Raw genomic sequence first — 22,604 nt, forward strand, 5'->3', positions numbered from 1 at the left:
AAAGTCTGCGCGGAGTTAAAACCGCGATTTTACACATCCAGTAACGGAGTTTTAATCAAAGCCATACATGCTTGGGAACGCATATCTGTCGATTTTAAAGGCCCGTTACCTTCTCATTCGAAGAATAAATATATTTTAACCGTGATTGATGAGTATTCGCGTTTTCCATTCGCATTTCCTTGCCCAAACTTGACGTCAGCTACGGTAATTAGTTGTTTCGAACAATTATTTTCTTTGTTTGGATTACCAAGTTTTATTCACTCAGACCGTGGAAGGTCATTTATATCAGCCGAATTGAAAGAGTATTTGTTAAAACGAGGTGTTGCAACCAGCCTTTCTAGCCCTTACCACCCAATCGGAAATTCTCAAGTTGAGCGATATAACGGAATTATATGGAAAAATGTTCGTTTATGTTTACATTCCAACGAGTTGCCTGTCTCGCAGTGGGAGCTAGTTTTGCCAAATGCTCTACATGCGCTGCGCTCATTGTTGTGTACTGCAACAAATGCTACACCACATGAGCTATTTTTTAGTTTTCAGAGGCGATCCCCTAATGGAAAAGCATTGCCTACATGGCTTCGTGAATCAACTCACGTATTTTTAAGAAAATTCGTTCGTTCCAACAAAAACGACGATTTAGTTGAGCGAGTTGAGCTAAAGGGGATTAATCCTATGTATGCCAACATTCGATATCCCGACGGTAGAGAAAGTACCGTATCGTTGAAAGATTTGTCACCTTGTCCAAGTGAGCAAGAAAGCGACATTGCTGAAGATGATCGCCTCACTGGAAAGGCCCGTAATAAAGATACAGACGAGAATTGCGGATCAGAAATTTCTATTTCCACTGAAAAAAAAAGTGTAGAAAATAACTCTGTTGGTAAAAGCCCAGTTGTCAATAATCAAGACTACCCAATCATTAGACGTTCTACACGCTCTAATTTCGGTGTTCCACCAGCACGATACAGTGACAATTTTTAGGATGGGAAAATGTTATAAAATACAGTTGTTTGCCTTTGTTTTGATTAAGTCGTTTATCTCTTTTACGTAATCTATAATTGTGTGTTTTTGCCTTTTGATTGATGACGTCATAATTGCTCCCTTTTCTTCTAACTTTATAGCGTGTTTATTTGATAACATCATTGACTTGACTTTAGTTCTTTGAGTAACGTCTACTAATCTTGACTTTATTAACTTAGACATTGTGTTTTGTATTTACAGCTCTAGTGTCATTTTTAGTTACTTAAAACCGTAGTTTCGGTCAATAAATTGAAATCATATTTATAACAACTACATTAGGTTCTACTAAACCCAAATGTAACAAAAACATAATTAGATAAACACTGACATAGAAAAATAAATTCGTTTAAAATAATAAAATGTAAGAATCGTATAAATAACATTACTAATTTATTGATTATCGGAATTATAAAATAACAATACCTTATTATTAAATATATATAGTAGTAACATAGTTAAAATATATATACAGAAGGTAGAGTATAAATGTGTATCTTAAAGAAACGTCAAGATCTTGTGAAATTTGGCGTAAACGTCGTCACTTAATTTAAGGACTGTTGAGTAAAGTGCTTAGGTATAAAATATATACACTCCATTTTAATATAAACTCAACATAATTCTAATGTATACCCATTGCTTAAATTGTTTTTTTTACCATGGTGTTGGCATAGGTGTAGAATTTTGTAAATACCTAAATTCTTATGTTTTTTTAAATTTAGAAATCAACAAATATTAAAAAAATCTCAAAATAAACTTAATTCCGTTTATTAATCAAAGAATATAAATTCACAGAAGCAAATAAAACCTTGAACGAACAAAAAACAAGCAAAGAAAAGTCGCAAATAATTTAAGTTAAAAAAAGTTAATATCTCTATTGCAACTAAAAACAAAAATAAGCATATTTACAATTTTAAATGTTAGGATACAGTATCAAGCAAAAGCAGCATTTGTTTTATTTTTTCTCAACTTTACAACATAAAAAATGACGCAAAGTTTTGCTATTGGGAACATGAACATAAAACTGAGAGAGTTGACAGTGCAGTTATAATGATTGTTAATATATTTAATACAAGAAAAAAACATTTTTTTTAAGTCAGGATTTTAAATATAAAAGATAAAAAACAGTAGAATGTGCAGCAATTACAAAATTAACCTATTTTAATCAGTTTTCTTAAGCCCTAATAATTAATTTGCATTAGTTTAGCAGTGTGAATTCTTTTTTAATGATTGTGTTTTAAACAAAATTGTGTATCAATTTATTTATAAAAATACAATATTCCTGAATATTTAGAGTTATCTCATGTGATGATTTACTATTGCGGAGGTAAAATTTTTTTCCACTTTTACATTCCAGAATTTTTTCGAGGAAAAATTATGCAGGTAAGTTTCACAGTGCCACAACAAATAAGCATTGTTACGTAACAATAACGTGGAAGAATGACATAGTTTGAAGATTCTCGATTTAAATTTTTATTTTCAACATCATGATGATAATAATTCGAGACTTGAAAAAAAAAATTTATTTATTTTTATTTTTTGTGAACAGTTTTATAACAAAAAAAAAAAATTATAAATTGGTTTAATTTTTACAATTTTTAACACTTACCCTGAATTCATGTTTAAAATTTTCATGACAATTTCTTTATCTCCGTACATTAGTTTTAATTGCTCCGACATTTTGTGATAATTCTTTTCCATCTCTCTTTGGTATTCTTTCTGATCCGAACTTATTAAAGTTTTGTTCTTTTTCAGCGCAATAGAACAACTAAAATTTTTTTTAAAGTTGAAAAAATACAATTTAAAATATTAGTTTGCTATTTTATTTCAAATATGTAGCAAAATTAACACTTTCTACACATTTTTGGATATGTTTTTAGTGTTAACATATTAACTCTATAATAAGTTAATAAAATTAACTTATTATTTTTTTTCATTTTTAATAAAAAAAGACTTACGCATAATCAAATTTCTTGAAAGCGAGTCTTAGTTCATTATAGGCAAAAAAATGTTCGTATGAGATTGGAATTTCTGTTAAGAAAGTATTTGCTACTTCCATTGGACCCTGTACAAAAAAACACATTATAAAAATTATTTTTATAAATTTAATTAGGATTTTTTTTTTTTTAATTATTTTTGGTTTACTTGGTTAACAGATGTGAGAACAGCTCCTTGCAAATTGATCTGCAACATTCTTAGATCAGGAGGTTTTAGTTGGCTTTGTTTAATTAGTTCATTTGCTTTTCTGTTCACATCCTCACATGCCGCCTCTAATGGTGTAAGCACTTCTTCCCACCTAAATAAGTGTGCAAATAAAAAAACTCAAAAATTTTTACAAAATTTTTTTCCCCAAATTTCTTTTTTTTTTTTTTTTTTTTTTAAATTTTTTACCTTTTTATGACATTAATTCTGGTCTTCACGTAAGGAAAACTGTGAGAAACTTGTAGAAATGTCTTCCTTTTAAATTGTTCCTTCATTTCACCATGGGCTTTGCCGTCTTTTGTAAATGGGGTGGCGTACATAAATTTGTCAATGTTGAAGTTCCTATGTAAAAAATTATTAACTTATCTGTAAAGAGGCTTAAAAAGATATAAATATATATATAAAATAACAATAAATTCATTGGCCTACAAAATAAAAAAAGTACCAGTTGTGGTGCGTGGGAAATTTATCACAAAAATTTTTTATGTAAAAACAACTTAGCCTTGGACAAACCAAAAAATCACAAAAAAAAAATTTTTTAGGTATCTATTTTTTTAAACTAACTTTTAAAGGTAAAGTTGTCATTGAGTTAACTTCACCGGTTAACACAAGTTATCATTTATTTTTAGTGGAAATTAATATTAAATGTCTACCTTTCAAAATAGGAATTTTTTCTTTCCTCTTCATATTGGTAGAAATATGGTTCAACGTAAGTGATTTGAATATAAGCTTTTTGTGGATCCAATGTTTCGGTGTCAATATTACTCGAGTCTTTTACCATCTCAACTGCACCAAAACACTGGGTGTAGAAATTCTAAAACAAAAATTTGAAAATTTAAAATTTTAAGCAAAAATTACAAAAAAAATTTTAACACCATATTTCTAATAAATTTAAATTTAGTTACCTCTAATCTTAAAGAGATTTCAGGTAGTTTAGTGATAGCCGGTTCCTTGTAAATAAATTCTTCTCCGTTTAAATCTCCAAATTTATATCCATAAAAACCAACTCTGAAATAGGTGCCAAACATTCGCTTTCCAGTCTAAAAAAATAATATTACATTTTTTTTTACATTTTTTTTTTTTTTTTTTTTTTTTTTTTTTTTACATTTTTTTTATTTTTTTATTTTTTTTTATTTTTATTTTTATACATATTTTTTTTTATACATTTTATACATATACATATACATATTTTTACATTTTTTTATCAGAAATATATAACATGTTAAATGTTACTTCGTCATTTTTTAATTTAAATATATGAATTTTGTTAAAACATAATCAAGAAGAGACTTTTATATTATAGAACTGTAATTTTTGAATATTGTTTAAAACTTTTGAAAATTTTATTATTAATCTAATATAATTCTGTTGCCTAAAATACTATAAAAAACTAACAATTAACTACATGTTTACCATACCCTATTTTAATAATGTATTTATACATAGCACATGCAAGTATAAAACTAATCTAATTTCATACTAAATATAAGCTATAATAATGCTTGTACTATATATATACACCTAAGTTACAAAAAAACATAAAAATGAAAGGTTGATGATTAAATAATAGTTAATAAAATTTTAAGATGTTAGACTCACCAAATTAAGTCGTAGTTGATGTTTTGAAGCAGAGCAAAAATAGAAAAACAAAAAAAAAATGATTAATTAACAAGCACATGCAAAGCATATAACATTTTTATTGTTTCTATAAAACTATTATTTTTTTTGTTAAATTATAAAAATAACTATAAATTAATAAAGTTTATAATATTAATATTATCATTAACAAAATTTTATGAATTAGAAGTAATTATGTATATGGTTAAAATTGTATCTTAAAATTGCCCAAAATATAAAAAAATGGTTTCATATATTCATATATTTGGCAAAAAAAAATCTTAGGCCACTTTAACTTTAGGCTTAATTGTCATGATCGGAATTCCTTCAATTATCATAAAATTTAAAAAATTTTAAACATACCTCCCAGTCTCCATTAATGCTCTACAATTTAACAAAAACTTATAAATTAAAATGAGTAATTAATATTGTTAAAAAATCGTAATTCAGCAATTTTTTTGCTGGTTGTTTTTTTTATTTTTTTAATTTTTGGGCCTTAATAGTAAATTACAAAAAAATGCAAAAAAAATATGAATTTACCAAAAAAATTACAACAAAAAAGCATTTTTCTAATTGCATCAAATCAAGTCAAATTATCTTAATTTAATAAACAAAAATTTTTACAAATTAAAAATGCAATGATTTACTAATGCAACAGATTAGTGCAAATTGTAAATTAAAATTTAAAAAATCACCAAATTTTACACCAAAAAAATAGATGATTTAATAAAAAAATTAATTTTTTACCTGACTACTTATTTTTGTGAAACATTCTTGTAATTTTGAGTGGATGCTGGCAATTTTTTTGTAATCTTTTTGGCTGGAGCAAATAGGAATAACCAAGTTATAAATCATGTCAACAACCTCATGTAATCCTGCCTGAAATTAAAGTAATTTAGATAGATTGTAGACAAAAATTTTTGCAAAATTAAAGAAAAAAAATTAATTTTTTTTTTTATTTAATATATAACAAATAAGTCATAAAATAAAGAATGTATTTAAAAATTACAAAAAAAACTTAAATTAAACTCAAACTTAGGATAAAACTTACTTGAGTGAAGGTGAGTGCAGCCTGCTCAAGTAAAGCAGTAAGTCCAGTAACTGAGAAATATTTCTCTGAGCAAACTTCTTCAGCATTTTGAGTAACAACATCGTCTGAAACTGCACTTTCTTCAAGTATGTTGTTACTTATTTCCTAAATTTATATTTTGTTGATATTGAATTTATTCTTTATGTTACATTTAATATTTTTGGGGAATATACAGTAGTTACCTTTCTTCGATTTAAAAAAATGCCAAAAATAAATTATTTTAATAAAATTTTTTGATTTATCCTTAACAAAAAAAGCAACTTTAAAACCCAAGAAAATCTAATCATAAGATTTTCTTTTTCTATATGGACCCTTAAATTTTAAAATAATAAATTATAAAAACTTCTACCTTAAATGAAGCACTACCCACAGGAAGAAAGGGTTTTCTCTCCATGATGAATAAATATTCGGTGACAAGTGCCGCACAGTGAATCAGACACATCCCTGCCTCTGCACGATTTTTTCTCTAAAAAAATCAAAAAATTAAAATTTTAGCAAATAAATTTTTTTTTAAATCCAACTAAAATTTAAAAAAGTAAAATATTTTTGATTCTTTTTTTTCCACAAATTAAAAAGTAGTTTTTTTTTTACTTCTGAATGTTGTCGAGCCATATTCTGTAACCAGGTCAACCGGAGGTCAGGTGATGTCTGGTAACCCTTAGCGATGCGATACATGAGATCAATCAACATCTCCGGATCTTCTTGATGCGCTTTCATCTTCACTGTGTCCGAGAGAATCATGTTCAAGTTGAAGACAAGGTCACGAACCTGAGGTCAAAGGTCATAAGTTTAATTTTATCCAAGTGTTACTTATTTAAGGTAAAAGGTCGGTTTATCTATATGCAACAAATGTGGGGTCAAAGGTCAATCTGGTATATCTGCCAAAGGTCATAATCTAAGGTTAAAGGTCATTTTAATTGAAGATAAACTAAAAAAAATTAAACTAACTTGTTCTCTGAATGAAGTTCCCTCTAATTCAGAATCGATCTCCGCATAAGAGAGAATTGTCTTCAAACTCTTCCTTAATGACTCCTCCTCAAAGTCGTGGTGCACGCCCACTAGTGATGACATTGACATCGTCACCTGCATCTTTACTCGAGCAAAATTCTTAAAAAAGTAAAAAACTTTTTAAATTTTTTTTTTTCGCATTTTAGGAAAAAAATTTTATTTCTAAATTTTAACACAGCTTACATTTCCCATAGAGAAATTATGTCTCATTAACATATATAGTGAACCACTAGCATGCTGTCTTATGGTGGAATGATTACTGCTACACTTCTCTAACAATCTCAATGACAAGTCAGCACATTGTTCGGTCTCATTCTCAAATATCAACTCCGGAAACTGAAAAAAAAAAAATTAATTTAAAAATAATCTGCATATAATGGAGCCTAGTGGACAATATAAATGTCCAATTAGTAGGCCTACAAGTTGACGTTCATGATGCGCGGGTAAATTATCACAGGCAAATTTTAGTTGAGGATTTTAACTAAATTTTGACAACTCAAATCCCGACCGTTGGGCAGGCTATCGACTAGTTATTTGAAATAGTAAAAAATATTTTTTTTACCTTGGCTACCATAGCTCTTTGTATATTAAACAAATGTTGTAGAACTGAAACGCTTTGTTTCTTGGAAAAGCAATGAAGCAAAACACGGAGAGCACAATATAAGATTTGCGATCGACTACTTTCATTCGCTTCAGTTGCAGTTTCAATAATAAGTTCAAGGGTGTCTAACGCTATAAGAGAAGCCTCTGAAAAAAAAAATTAATTAATTTAAAAAAAAAAAAAAATTTAAATTACTGTTTAATTTTATGTTTTCAAACAAATTAAAAAAGCAAAATTTATGCCCAAAAATAGTATTTAAAAAAAAAAAAGATTAATTTTTTTGTATTTAAAATTTTTTTTTAGGAAAACAAAATTTACCCGCTGCGAAATTTCTAGCCAAACTAGAATCTTCAGAATTTTGTTTCATTCGTTCATCTTGTTTTGCTTGTTTCCACTCTGTTTTATCTTTTCTCCATCTTAAAACATCCTTTTGACCTGCTATGGCACCAAGCGTTGCACTTTTATCTAAAAAAAAAATAAAAAAATATTTAGTGTCAAAATTTTAAAAACAATTCCAAATTTTTTATTTTTTATTCTACCTCCCATTCCTCCGACTCCAGTAGCTCCTCTTCCAGCACCCCCTCTTCTTCTCATCAACATCTCGTTCCTGGCTGATGATCCTCCAAGGATCGCCTCCTGGAGTCTGCTCTTGTTATCCTTCTTCTTGGGACCTTTTAACGAACTCCTTGCAACCTCACTTCTAACTAATGGAGTGTATCCAGCCTTGAAAAAACAAAATTTTTTTTTTTAATATAAAACAAATTTAAATAAAGCTCAAAAATTTTTCTTTGTATTTTTATAGGAGAAGGGTGTGCAGTTGGGACATGGTTAGGCTATTTGTAAACGCTAGACTTAAAAGTAAATAGTGTGGCAGCACTTGAACGCAATAACTTTTGCCTCATAGTCCACTGCCATGACAAGTATCAGAGAACGAAATAACGGGTCGCTATTCGCTAAAAGCGAATCGTTTTTAAAATTAGCGAATCGTTTTTTACAAATATATTAGAAATAGCGAATCAACCAAAAAAGGTTCAGGTAGTGATAAAACTCTCGTGTGTATTTTTACGATCTATTTTACACCGGTTTCACACTAATTTAATTACATTATCATTATCCTGCGTAAATGTAGGTTACTGTAGGGCATTTAATAACAATAACTTTCCATGTTTTGGCAATGCGTAAATTTCGCTCCCGAGATCGTTCAGTTGTTGCGCAATTTTTTAAATGCATAACACAGCCTTAAAAGAATTAAAAATGTCTCGTTTTTCGTGCAAAATATTCTTAACGATTGTTTAACGATACGTTACATTTTAAAAATGCCAGGCAACGCGTCAAGTGTTACAAAAAAACGAAGATTATGACTTGAACCTAATAATTACTCTAAAAATGCGATCTCATTTTTGGCGAATCGTTTTTTAAACGTTATTTCGTACCCTGAGTATACCACACTACCAAAACAATCCCCACAAATTTTATATATAAAAACATAATAAATGAAATCTATGTATGTTTGTAATAGTGTATATATGCTCAATTTATAGCACTTCAAAATATTGAAAAAAATGCCATTTGTGGTGTATGGGCAAAAGACTACAGGTAAATATTTATTGAGTATATAATTTAACAATTGAAAAAAATGCAGCCCTTAGGGTAGCCATTGTAATAGGCCCCTGACATTTCAATAAAATACCAATTTTTTTTACCTTATATTCAAAGCATGAAAGTGATATATACAGAAGGTCCAAAATCGAAATAATTTGGGAAGGTTGTAACATTATCCACCAAGATCTTAAAACTTCACGCTCAGTATTTTTCAACAACCACAACAAACAAATTAACAAGTTTCTAGTACATTGTGGAGACATCTAAAAAAAATCATTTTTGAATAAATTTTTTTTTAGTATATATATAAAACACTTGACCAATATTTGAAAATTATTAAATTATAACATATCCAATATACTGTTTACTTGATTTGGCTTATGTAAAAGTTTTTCAACAAATTAGAATAATTTTATTCTTGCTAAAGGCCTTTAGCCTGGCGTAAGGGTCAATAACACAAGATATTACCCCATGATGTCTTAGGTTCGATTCCCACTGCTTCCATGTCACATTTTTTTTAAATGCTAATTTTATTTTCTGCTAAGAGGGCAAACTGCACAAGATATTACTAAATGACATCTTGAGTTCGATTCCCACTGCTTCCATGTCACATTTTTTAAATTAAAGCGCTGCTAATGGTTTTTTTTTTAAAGCGACGCTTATGGTATTTCTGTTTAATCATTCAGTTATTAAAGGCAAATTAAAAATTTGCTTTAAAAATAATTTAAATTTTAAATACCTGAGGAGCATTATTTTTCATTGTTGGTCCAGCGATGGCGGAAGCTAAAGAAGAACTTATTGTCCCATCATCATTTAAACCTGGATTTACCGGTTTATCGGCTTCGTTAAATGTGTAAGCAAATGGAAGAGACTTTATGGCAATCGACACTAGGGGTAGATAGAGAGCCGCAACAGTTCTTTTAAGCTAAAAAAAAGTTATTCAAATTTAGTAAAAAAATTTTAAAAAAATATAAAAAAATTTTTTAAATAAATAATATTTATTTTAACAAATTGTAAAAAAAAATAAATTGAAAAAAAAGGTTTTATTTTTCAATTATTTTTACAAGATTTTAGGTTAATGTTACTTCAATGTTTTCCATTATTCTTGGATCAGCATCATGACTTGACATTAGATTTCTTAATATAGTAACCGCATATAACTGAACTTTACCCATACTTGCTGCACTATTTTCAACCAAGTTCACAGTTAACCTGAGCAAAAAAAAATTAAAAAAAAAAAATTTACAAAATTGAGATTAAATAAATAAAACAAATAAAAATATTAATTCAAAAGATAAAAAAAATTTTAATTTTATTTTGGTGCAGAATAAGATAAAATTAAAATAAATAGTATTTTAACATATTTTAAAGTTTATATTATTATATTAACCTACTTAATATCAGATAAAAGAAGTCCAGATAAGTAATGTTGTCTTGTAAATCGCTCACTTAGGTCATATCGAGTTCCTCCTTTCGATATTGCAGATGATAAGTAACTAGAAAAAATTTTTTTTTAAATAATTTTAAAAATCTTCAAAAAAAAAGAAAATGCTTACGATGTAGAGGACACTGTTGATCCGATGCTGGGAGATGGAGACGAAGGAGTTGGAGGAAGACAAAACGGGAGGTTAAGAGTGATAAAGTGCTCATGGGAGGAGAGAACACGGAGGAGGGTGAGTCGGAGCTGGAGAAGGGAAGCAGGAGAAGAGGCAATCAAGGATGCCATCTTGTCATTCACCTAAAAAAAATTTTTTTTAATTTTTTTTAAATAATTTTTTTTTTTAAATGAAATAAAATTTTAGGAATCATAAATTAAAATATTAAATATCTTACTTGTTCAAAGTAGGTATGTACAAGTTGAAACACAAATCCTCTATCCATAATAGAAAGTAAATCCATCAACAAGAATGTAAGAGCAAGATTCAGTCTTTCAGTTAAATCATAATCCTACAAAAATAAAAAAAAAATTTAAATAAAAAAAAATAATTTAGAAATGTAATAAAAAAAATAAATATTATTTTTACCCTGTTAAATCTTTGGCATATTTCTTGTGTCACCATTTTAACCAATCTTAATAAATCGTCGCGGTAACGGCCGGGAAAACGGTGTCCACGCGAGGCAGCAATGAGTCCAGTTTGTTCAAGATGTTTTGCCATACTTTTAGTGATCAGTTCAAACATGAACCAAGCTCGTTTTAATGCAATTTCCTTAAAAAATAAAATTTTTTTGTAATTTTTTAAAAATTTTGTTTTTAATATTTTTTTTTGTATACATCTTTATCCTCAAACCGGGAAGGTCAAATGCGCAACCCAAACATGAAGTAACAACAATTACTCCAACCCAGTCTCGAGTTGCCTGTGGCAGTTTGGGATATTATAGAAACTGTAACTGCCCAGTAATTATACTGCTGATTAAGTGCTGGCTCAGCAGAAGTTCATGTCGTTTATAGCGCCTTACTCAAGGACAGCATGAGATCAATGGGGATTGAACCCACGATCTCATGGTGGTATAGCAAGTGTTCTTACCACTACACCACGCTGCCGGTTAAAATTTTTATTAAAAATTGTTAATACCTTTACAGTCCCACTTGAGACGACAAATAGGAGAACAATTTCCTCATGAAATAATTTCTGTGACACTGATCTGACCCCTGACCCCTCTTTCTTTGAACTTTGTTCCATTAATGACGACCTAGTCATCGACATTCTAAGAAAACTTCGATCTCCTAAAAATTTTAAAAATTAAAAAAAAAATTATTGCCAAAGTTTAGAAAAACATAATAATGTTTAAAATGATGTTGCCAAAAAAATTGATTTAAATTATTTTTTGTTTTTATATTTATTTTTTACTGACCATTGGTAGTAGGTTCGTCCATATCAAAGTCCGGTGAGTTTGGGGCACTTAAATCAGGGTTACTATTACTAATATGGAACGTTTGCTCACTTATACTTGGTCTATGTCTCTTCTCTTGCCTGTTTTAACAAAAGTTTTTACAAATAAAAATTTTAAAGCAAAAAAAATTGAATTTTGAAGCAAAAAAAATCGAAAAATAATTTTAGATTTAAAAATTAGGCCCTTAAGATATTTAGTAATGCTTATAGCTTCTTACTTAATGTTTTTACGAAATGGAAGCATTGGGAATCGAACCCAGGGCTCCATATGTTGATGCCAACATAATTTAACAATTTAAATCTAAATAATATAATTACCTGGTCATTGTAGCATAATGTGCTCCCTTGAAACCATTCTCATTGTTTTCACAATCATTGATAGCAGTAAACACAGGTATATTAAACAAATAGCGTGAATAGGTTGCCAATAACACATTTCTTTGATGTGTATCAGCATTAAAATCTGGCGAATCATGAAGCCTGGCTGTTAGTTTTGCTATTGCTTCGAAGCAGCATTGACCCACATTTACTAAAAATAATAATTATTTTTTATTGAAAAATTATTTTTAGACCTATTTTTTAATATTTATTTATCCTCAATGTGGGAAAGTTAACTTCACGACCTAAACATAGAGTAACATCAGTTACCCCAACCCAGTCTTGAGTTAACTTTGACAGTTTGGGATGTTATATGCCTTATAATTATAGGCTGCTTATTAAGCGTTGGCTCAGCAGGAGTTTATATTACTTATAGTGCTTTACTCAAGGGCATAACAGCATAAGAACAGTGGGGATCAAACCGAGTACCTCATATAGTGAAGCCAAGTGTTCTAACTACTACACCCTTTGCCAGTTTTTATCATTACTTACCATTATGACCATTAATAACAGGTGGTCGGACCAACATTTTGACCAGTTTGTTAAGTACCACATACAGGAATCGAACCAGAGACCTTAAGGAGGCATCATTTGCAAGCGAAACAATCGATTTTCTCAAACTAGTTTCAATATCATCTATTCTAGTGCCATCTGGTAATTTTGAATTTATAATCCTAAAAAACAAAAAAATTTCATTTAAAAATGGTTTAAAATTAAATATTAAATTAAACCAGTCAAAAGCCCGCCCTTCAGTATAGATTTTAATTGTTATAAAATAGTTTCAACTTTCAACTAATATTTACCTGCAAAATTTACGTGTCACCACAAATGGCAGTTTTTTTTAATTTGAAGAGCTATAAATTGGACATGCATATATAAATGTCTATTAAGCTCCATTGTATATACATGTAATTGATTACTTATATTATACTTACCCATTAGTGTTAGGTGTATCTACCATATCACACAATGCAAAAAAGTTTTCCAAATATTTATCAAACATATGTACAGTAGAAACAGCTTGTAGTAACACACTAAAACAAAAACAAAATTAAAATCCAGTTTTTATAAAATTTTTAATGATTAATATTATTGCATAAAATATCTGTGAAATTAATTTTTAAAATTTGTTTACAACAAGACTAGTGTAGTAAAATACTGTCTATCATTTACTACTGTATTACACTTTATTTTACAACAAAGTTTTAGTACTCGACTCTGTAGTATTTTAGTGTTAAGTGTGTTTAAGTAGTACTTATACCAACGCTATTGTCTTAAATTGCTCTAACTCTTGTGTATATCCAAAAACACCAAAGTTTTGTAATTTCTCAACAATTTTGACTGGTTATTGTGTTGCATGATGTAGTTGTCACAACACTTGCCTTCACTACATGAGGTCATGGGTTTGATCCCCACAGCTCTCATGCTGTAGCGCCCTTGAATAAGGTGCTATAAAAAGTATAAACTCCTGCTGAGCCAGCACTTAATCAGCAGCTTATCTAGCGTGCAATTATAATCTATAATATCCCAAACTGCTAAAGGCAACTCGAGACTAAGATGTTAAGGCAATGAAGTCGACTTTATATTTAAAAAATAAAACAAAAATTTTGAATTTAAAAAATTGAACTAACTTGAAGATGGGTTTGTGTCCATCGATCCATTTTACTCCAGAGAGTTGGACCTCGGAGGAGTGCATCGAGTAATGAGCAGGAAGTCGATCCGCTGATACTGGAAGCTGGAGTTCACCGGTTTGTAATCTTCCATTTTGGAGAAGTGGGATCCACTAAATTGATTAAAAAAAAATTATTTTAAATTAATTTCAAATTAAAAAAATTTCTTCTAAAAAAACTTTCAACTTACAGTAAACCCAACTGCTGTTTCAATCGGAGTTAGGTCTTGTTTTTTCTGGCAACTAATATGGTAAAAAGAAAACAAAATATGGTGTCTACTGGTCAGTTTTGGAGGCAGTTGGATCTTGATTTCATCATAGAAATCAGGTGACCTACAAATAATATTTTTATTATTAAATTTTAATTTTCTAAAAAAATTTTTAAAGAATAGTATCTAGGTTCGATTCCCACTGCTTTTAAGTTTAGCAAATATAACCCTATGTTTAAACTGTAAAGTCAGCATTTGCACATTAAAGATAAAAAAAAAGTGTATAATTAAAATTTTACTTGTTATGATAAGTAACAGTAGTGTAAGCTTCAGAAGTAAATTCGGGGCAGTTAGATTTTCCATATATCAGTGGAAGAGCAGTACTTGGGTCCTCACTTTCTAACAACTGAACCTTGATGGCTATATTCCTGGCATGACTTGGCCTAAATGAAAAAAAAAAAAAATTTTTTAAAAAATAGAAAAAAATTTTTTTTTTGCCATGTTTAAAAATATGTAATCACCTTGTAGCAAAAGTGACTGAAGTAGGGGATATATAAAGTAGGTTTTTATATACTGTATTGGGAATGGCATTAGCTATGTCAAGTGCCGGAAATTCTTGGATTTCGCGAGTTGGGCGACCTCGTTGATCAGGGTAGGGTTTAACCTAAAAATTGTAACATTGTGATTATAAGTCAAGCATCTTCACGCTACTATTAAATTAATTGTTGTAAACTGGATGCAACAAATCTTTGCCAGGGCACTATAAAAATATCCTCTTAATATCTATAAATAATAAAGCTTTGCAGACAGAATATATATATATATATGTAATATTAATGTCCAATGTATAACCCTATAAAACAAATAAAACTGCTGTTTGCTGTGTCGGATAAATTATCACAGGTAATTATTATTTGGGAGTTGTGATCAAATTACAACAAATAAAATCATGACCATAGGGTGGGCTATTGACTAGTTCAAAGTAATTGAAAGTGAATCTAGTATGTTGTATACCAGTAAGTAATACAAAATAAGCCACAAGGGTTTGGGTTTGAGCTACTATTTGCTTTTGAGTCCAACACCGGCAGCGTGGTGTAGTGGTACTTGCTACACCACACATGAGATCGTGGGTTCAATCGCTACTGATCTCATGCTGTAGAGCCCTTGAGTAAGGCGCTATAAACGGTCTGAACTCCTGCTGAGCCAGCACTTAATCAGCAGCATAATTATCGGGCAATTATAATCTATAATATCCCAAACTGCCACAGGCAACTTGAGACTGGGTCAGAGTAACTGATGTTACTCTATGTTTAGGTCGCGCATTCAACTTTCCCACATCGAGGATAAAGATATACAAAAAAAAACACTCACAAATACTAGCACAGTCTTTCCAAAAAAGAAATAAAAATTTTAAAAATGGCAAAAATTACTAAACAGGGCCAGTAATAATACAACATATTTACCCTATGTAGGTCAGGGGTAATACAATATTGAAAAGTGGGTGGACAGGGTGAAACGTCAACCTTCATATTACATGGAATACATTTTAACCGTTTTAACGTGTTGCTCGGCCGTTTTAAATCCATCAAAAATTTGTATAAATCCTCGTCTTTCAACCTTTCACCTTCCTAAAAATTCAACATGTAAGCAGTAAGAATCGAACCTAGAACCTCATATGGTTATATATTATTCATTGAGCCAAAATACTTTCTAGACAACATTTTTAAATAATCGTTGATACAAAAAAATTGAAAAATAAATTTGGTTAACTTACTTGTTTAAAGAAGCTTGATATTGTAAGGGTTACTGGTTTAAATGATGACAACATATTTAATTCACTCTCATTTAAACTATATTTGCGTGCTAATGTCGTTTGTTTTGGCTGGCTATCCAGTGATGCTGTTTTGTCGTCTAAAAAAAAAAAAAAGTAAAATAAAATTAAAAAAAAAAAATTAAAAAAAATTTAATATTTTTTTACTACCTACCATTATTTGATGAATTGTTTTCTTCCATAGGCCTTAAGTGAGTTGCACTATTAACTATGTTCATTAAATGAATGGCAGTCCAAGCAAACGGCATCCTATATTTACCTAATCGCTCACAAAACCACCTTTAAAAAAATTAAAAAAATCTAACCAAAAAAAATTTATCTATAAATTGTTTTTAAAACACCAAAAAAATGTCATTAATTCTTTTTTAATACCATTGTACAAATAAATAATTTTATTCAATTTTCAAATTAATTAAAATGTTTGAATACTTACTTGGCACTTTGTCTGGCCTTTTCTCTGCTTTTATCTGTAGCATCTTTAAGATAGGGATCAGCACATTCAGCTATATCACCCTGCTGTAAAACCTATATATATAAATAAATAAATAAGTTGTAATACCATAACAAAAAAGTTCAAAAAAATTTATCATTTCAAAATCATATTTTTATCACTAATATCAGTAAAAATAAACTATGTTCTAACATATTAAATGTATGAGCTTGTGTGTTAAAGTATGGGGTCTAAGGTTTGATTCCTGTTGTCAGCATGTTATTATAAACAAAACTTATTAACAATACTTTAAAGCTTACAGTTTAACAATATACCAAACTAACAACAGCAATTTTTTTTTTTTTTTTTTTATATATTTTTATCCTCGACGTAGGAAAATCAAATGCGCAACTTAAACATAGAGTAACATCAGTTAATCCTACCCAGCCTGAGTTGCCTGTGGCAGTTTGGGATACTATAGATTATAATTGCCTACTGCTGATGATAATGATACTGCTGATTAAGTGTTGGCTCAGCAGGAGTTAATACCGTTTATAGTGCCTTACTAAAAGGCGCTACAGCATGAGATCAGTGGGGATTGAACCCACGACCCCATGTGTGGTGTAGCAGGTGTTCTTACCACTACACCACGCTGCCGAATTCAATACACATGAGTTTTGAAAATTGGCCTTCCTACATAAAAAGTAAACAAAAAAATAAAAAAGTTATATTGTTTTACCTTTTCAAGTTTAATAACAATAAAAACATCCTGGGATGGATAAGTTAGTGAAAAAATAGCTGACCTAGCAAGAGTAGATATTGAAGAATGGATACCCTGAAAAAAAAGCGAAAAAATAATAAAAAATTGTTTTAAACATCCAGATGATGGACTAAAAGTTAAAATCAAATAAAAAAAATATACAATTTTCCAACATTTTTGCAATAACAACAGTTTGGTATTCCTTAAATTTTGATTTATTTAAAATTATAGATCTAATATAAAGTTTTAATGTATTGTTGTATTTTTTTAAACCTACATAGCATGCATAAAATTTTGCGTATGTTTTTTTAAATGAGTCATTGCATTAGTTGCGGCATTTAAGTGGCTAACAGCACATTGTGTAACAACATAACACCAGCTATTAATAAATAAAATTTAATCAAAAATTTGAAAAATGTTTTGTCTTACTTCTTGTTTCATCATTTTCTTTGTAGCGTCCGAGTTCAAATCGAAATGAAAATTTTCGGAAATTTTTTTCTTGTATTTTGTGTCGTATAACGCTACAGTCGCAAAAATAGGCTCAATGTCTACTTCCATTCTAAAAAACAAAAAATTTTTTTAAAAATTAAAAAAAAATTTAAAATTATTTTATTTTAATAAATTTTTTTTTAGGGTTTCCAACTTACGATAGGGTCAGGCATTTAATCAGCAATCTGTATCCAAATTGTTCAGTCGGCGGAAACACTGGGCTGATATTTTCCACAGGAAAGTCGCTGTCTTCTAAACTACCACTTAACTGGGTGGTTGGGGGGGTATTTAGAGGGGTATAAAGAGGAAAAATGTTGGGGAATCGATCCTTAGTTCGTTCTTGATTATTTTTCTCATCGATTTCATCCTAAATTTTGTTTTTATTTTTAAATTTCAAAAACTAATATTATTTTTTTTTCTTAATTTCTGACCTGAGGAACAGAGTCCAAAATGTTAGGTAGTAAAGCATCGGCTTGTGAGTTTTTGAGATCAATAACACTTTCTGCCCAACTTTCGCGAGATTTGGGGGTTTCAGGGGGTTTGGGGGACACCACCTTTACAAATAAAAAAAAATTATTTTTAATTACCCACAAAAAAATTTTTTTCAAAATTTTCAAAATATTTTTTTATTTTTTTTACCTCTTCTTCATCTTCCTCAAAAATTTGTTTGGGAAGTTGGGATTCGATATCTTGAGCGTTATCTTTATGCAAAAAAGCTAGTTTTCCACATCCCAGATCTTTGTAATTTTTTTCTACTGTGCAATAATCCTGGGTAAAAGATCTAAACAAAATATTAAAAAATTTTAACATTTCAAAAAAATTTGGTGTTTAGATTTTGTATATATCTTAATAAAAAATATTCAATAGGCCTAAAATTTTATAATTTTTTAGTTTAATGTAGAACAACACTTACATTTTAGCTTAAAAGTTAAACAATTTTAAGTAATATTAAAATGCTTTTTACTGAAATTTGTTGAAAAAAATTTGAAAAATTTTAACTTACTCCATACAACTGTTAAGATGAGACGGAAGATTTGAAACATCTTTGGGAACAGAAGGCTGTAACGTCCTGTACTGCCTTGCTTCAGTAACAACCTAAAATTAAAATTAAAAAAATTAATACACATACAAAAATGAAAAAAAAGCAAAAAAATATAAAAAAAATTGTTTTTTAACAAATGTTGTATAGTTAAAATTGTATTGAAATTATAGATCTTAAAATCACCTTAATATCATCAAATGGAAAGTCAGCGAGTCTTCGCACAGCTTCATCTTCTGCCTTAACTGCATCCACTTGTGCCTCAATTTCTTGCTCAATGTCAAGTGGCTCAGGGACGTTATACCAAATATTCTGAGCAAAATTATTGAATAATTATTTATTTTAAGCTAACCTATTAAGTATGATTGCAAATAAATGTAAAAACTTGACATAGTACTTACTTATGTAAAACCTGAAAAAATGATTTTTTAACTATTAGGCAATATCATTAATATTTTGTTAAGCTAGCAAACGCAACTCGGGGCTGGAAAGGGGTAATAAAAGTTACCCCAAAATTATGTTGTGGAATACAACAATTGCTACACCACACATGAGGTCGTGGGTTCAATCCTCACTGATCTCATGCTGTAGCGCCCTTGAGTAAGGCGCTATAAACGGTATGAACTCCTGCTGAGCCAGCACTTAATCAGCAGAATAATTATCGGGCAATTACAATCTATAATATCCCAAACTGCCACAGGTAACTCGAGACTGGGTCGGAGTAACTGATGTTACTCTAGGTTTAAGTCGTGCATTCGACTTTCCCACATCGAGGATAAAGATATAAAGCTAGGCAGAGGCTTAAAATTCACACAGTATTGCTAAATCTTTTATATTAACGTAAAAATTGATTTTTATTTACAAATTAATGTTACCTGTGAGTTCATGTAGTTAGCATTATCTACTAGCGATGCATGAGAACTAACTGATTCAAGATATCTGGAAGGAATATGTCTTCTGCCCTCACTACCTTGCGACAAACTAAAAAAAAAAATAAATAATATGATTGGAAAGTTTATTTTTTTACAATATTTTTGATTTAAATTTTAAAAATAAATATTTAAAATTTTTTTTAATTTCAGTTTTCAAACAACATTTAATAATTTGAATATTTTATTTTTAGTATTTATATTAAAAAAATTATTCTAAGGGGACCCCACCATATAATTTAAAGTAAAAGGAAAAATGAAATTTAAAATTGAATAAGTAAACATTACTACTATTAGAATATACCTTCGTTTGTGTATTTTAATTAAGGATATGTCAATTGGATCCGTCTCCATTTTTGTTATAAAATTTATGTATATATATTAATATAATGCTTTTATATTAAAGTTGTCAAATTTAAAACATAATAAGTAAATTTTATTTCTTCAATAACTTTGAAACAACATTACAAATTTTTAGTAATCAAGTTGAAATAGTCAATACAACCAATTAATTAATGAATCACATATTAAATGACTAACAAGACCTAAAAAACTAAAATAGTAATTAACTTACTAACAAAATTAAATAGCCTTTTAAAAATAATATATACATATATATATACAAATATTTATAACTTAAAATTTCAATCTAAACTTATTCAGCTAAATCTTTAAAAATAATTTAACATTAACACTGTCTTAATCTTAAAGTTTAACTAACCGTACAATTTAAATGGGCAATATTCTAATACAAGTAACCTATGTTTAGTTTATTAATATTAACACTACTCATATATAATATAGTGTTGGTATATATTACCCAACAATTATAAACAGCAGGAAACAAAAAGGGAAGTGACATCATTGCAACTGCATTCAAAATTGTTTTCTGAATCACTTACTCCACTTGAGAATTAATAACATTTCTTAACACACATTTATTTGCAACAAAATTTTCTTTGTGTTTGGGATTTTTAATTTTTAAAGACAATAAAAAAGGTCTATTGTGCTGTGGTCTGGTCTATTGTATTGTATAAACATGGGTTTATGTATAAAACACAATCTGTATAACACCTACATTGTATCTTAAATTTTAAAATAAAAATAAAAATTCAATAATTTAAACCAATATCATTTTTAAATGCTCTTTATTTTAACATAGCCTAAATTTAATCAAACCAAAATTAAAATAATAATAAGATTTTTGTTATTAAAAATCTTTGTAAATTTTTGTGTGTTTAGTAAACATTAAGATTTTTAAAACAACATATTTATATAATGTTGGGTTGTATATTTACAGTGGGCTTACACACTTAGACGTTATCAATATAGTGAAGCATAAATTATTTATTTTATTTTATAGATGTTCAACGGATAGCGCTTTAGGTTAACAAATGTGTATTAAGAAAACAACAAGAAACTGGTAAACAAACAATATTTTATTGGTTTTTTGTTTGAAATTTAAACTGAAACACTAAGTAATTTTTATTACCTCAATTCGGTTCAAAATTTCACGATATAACTCAATATTTTATAAGACAATTTCACTATTTTAATCTGCTATATGTTTATGCTGGAACTATTAAATTAATTTTAACAACATCTTTTTTCAAGAGATCAAAAGTTTACGAAATTTCTGTAAAAACCAATTTTTTATATATACGACCGGCAGCGTGGTGTAGTGGTAAGAACACTTGCTACACCACCATGAGATCGTGGGTTCAATCTCCACTGCTCTCATGCTGTAGCGCCCTTGAGTAACGCGTTATAAACGGTACAAACTCCTGCTGAGCCAGCACTTAATCAGCAGCATAATTAACGGGCAATTATAGACTCTATAATATCCCAAACTGTGACAGGCAACTCGAGACTGGGGCGGGGTAACAAATGTTACTCTATGTTTAGGTCGTGCATTCGACCTTCCCATATCAGGGATAAAAATACACAAAAAAATGTACACAATAGCAAAACAATTTAAAATATGTGATACTCTAAGCATTTCTATAAACCCAAAAGTATTAAACCCATTTTAAGATTTTATACCTATTTTTATTATACCATGCAAGGCATATAACTATTTACTAAGAAATGAATTTTACCGTAATCTGACACTTCCAGTGCCATTATATCTCGCCGTTCCAGCTTCAATGGCTGAACTAAATCCACCCAAGATATCTGATAATTCAGAAGATGACATTTTATATCCAAATTTGTCACATTATTTTACCAATAAAAATTTTCTTAAATTTCGATTTGCTTCTAAATTACCGTGTTTTGTAAAAAAACACTAATAAATACTTAATAATTTGATTGAAAAATCAATCTAAAAATTATATTAAAGCCTATTTAATTAATTTAAAAGTTTAGTAAAAAATATAAATAAATAATAGAGTGAATAGAAAATTAGAAAAATATTTCTTTAAAACTGTAGTCTGCAATCAAGTTAAAACACGCACTACTATAATAAACACATTGACATCTGTGCCAACGCCATTACTTGTCCAATTAATAGTCACTACAAGCACTTGTTAAGAGTTATATAAACACAAGCAGACAGGCTCAAACCTGAATTAAAGCAAATCACATAAGGAAGCAGGAAGTAAGCTAAAACGTGACCAAAGAATTACAACAAAAATCTGTTAATTTTAATGCACTGTAATAACATAGCGCCCACAAAACATACGTAAATATGCACATAACGTTATGACAGGTAGTAACATTCATGAATTGAATTCCTAGATGTTTTTTACTACAAGTTTATGTTTGTTATATGACGTAGAATAGGTACTACGTAATCAACAAAAGATAAAATCCCCAAACAAAGGCATGAGGGATTTATTTAATT

At 29.0% G+C, this 22,604-nt stretch overlaps 1 protein-coding gene across 4 annotated transcripts; it reads right to left on the reverse strand.

The window, feature by feature from the left end:
• Positions 1-1,772: 1,772 nt before the first annotated feature.
• On the reverse strand, positions 1,773-22,049 carry LOC145745458 (dedicator of cytokinesis protein 7-like). 4 transcript variants are annotated; one of them, XM_082563542.1, is made up of 46 exons: positions 21,859-22,049; positions 19,706-19,811; positions 19,017-19,142; positions 18,795-18,886; positions 18,431-18,572; positions 18,223-18,345; positions 17,950-18,158; positions 17,732-17,861; positions 17,282-17,377; positions 16,546-16,637; positions 16,267-16,391; positions 16,056-16,192; positions 15,745-15,909; positions 14,803-14,945; positions 14,581-14,724; positions 14,264-14,405; positions 14,035-14,186; positions 13,339-13,437; positions 12,896-13,077; positions 12,344-12,554; positions 11,988-12,106; positions 11,708-11,859; positions 11,159-11,341; positions 10,968-11,081; positions 10,691-10,872; positions 10,529-10,630; positions 10,220-10,346; positions 9,874-10,059; positions 9,236-9,397; positions 8,072-8,255; positions 7,851-7,997; positions 7,494-7,678; positions 7,115-7,267; positions 6,872-7,030; positions 6,515-6,691; positions 6,273-6,389; positions 5,885-6,028; positions 5,581-5,712; positions 5,197-5,217; positions 4,122-4,247; positions 3,870-4,030; positions 3,406-3,558; positions 3,160-3,310; positions 2,973-3,079; positions 2,624-2,782; positions 1,773-2,521 (listed from the first exon to the last, which is right to left on the reverse strand). In XM_082563542.1, exons 1-46 carry the CDS (start codon positions 21,954-21,956, stop codon positions 2,500-2,502), a joined length of 6,339 nt encoding a protein of 2,112 aa, XP_082419668.1. In that variant the 5' UTR covers positions 21,957-22,049; the 3' UTR covers positions 1,773-2,499. The 4 variants fall into 4 exon arrangements, with proteins under 4 accessions (XP_082419668.1, XP_082419667.1, XP_082419670.1 ...); XM_082563541.1 differs by having other exon boundaries at positions 4,122-4,256; XM_082563544.1 differs by lacking the exon at positions 21,859-22,049 and adding an exon at positions 20,064-20,181 and having other exon boundaries at positions 4,122-4,256.
• Positions 22,050-22,604: the final 555 nt, after the last annotated feature.

This window comes from Corella eumyota, chromosome 3, assembly GCF_963082875.1.
Source record: "Corella eumyota chromosome 3, kaCorEumy4.1, whole genome shotgun sequence".
NCBI lineage: Eukaryota > Metazoa > Chordata > Ascidiacea > Phlebobranchia > Corellidae > Corella > Corella eumyota.

Coding starts and splice junctions, on each gene's coding strand:
- LOC145745458 (XM_082563541.1), bottom strand. CDS start 21,956: ATGTCATCTTCTGAATTATCAGATATCTTGGGTGGATTTAGTTCAGCC. Junction 10,631..10,690: donor TCAACAGTGTCCTCTACATC/GTAAGCATTTTC, acceptor AATTTTTTCTAG/TTACTTATCATCTGCAATAT. Junction 5,218..5,580: donor TCACAAAAATAAGTAGTCAG/GTAAAAAATTAA, acceptor GTTAAATTGTAG/AGCATTAATGGAGACTGGGA.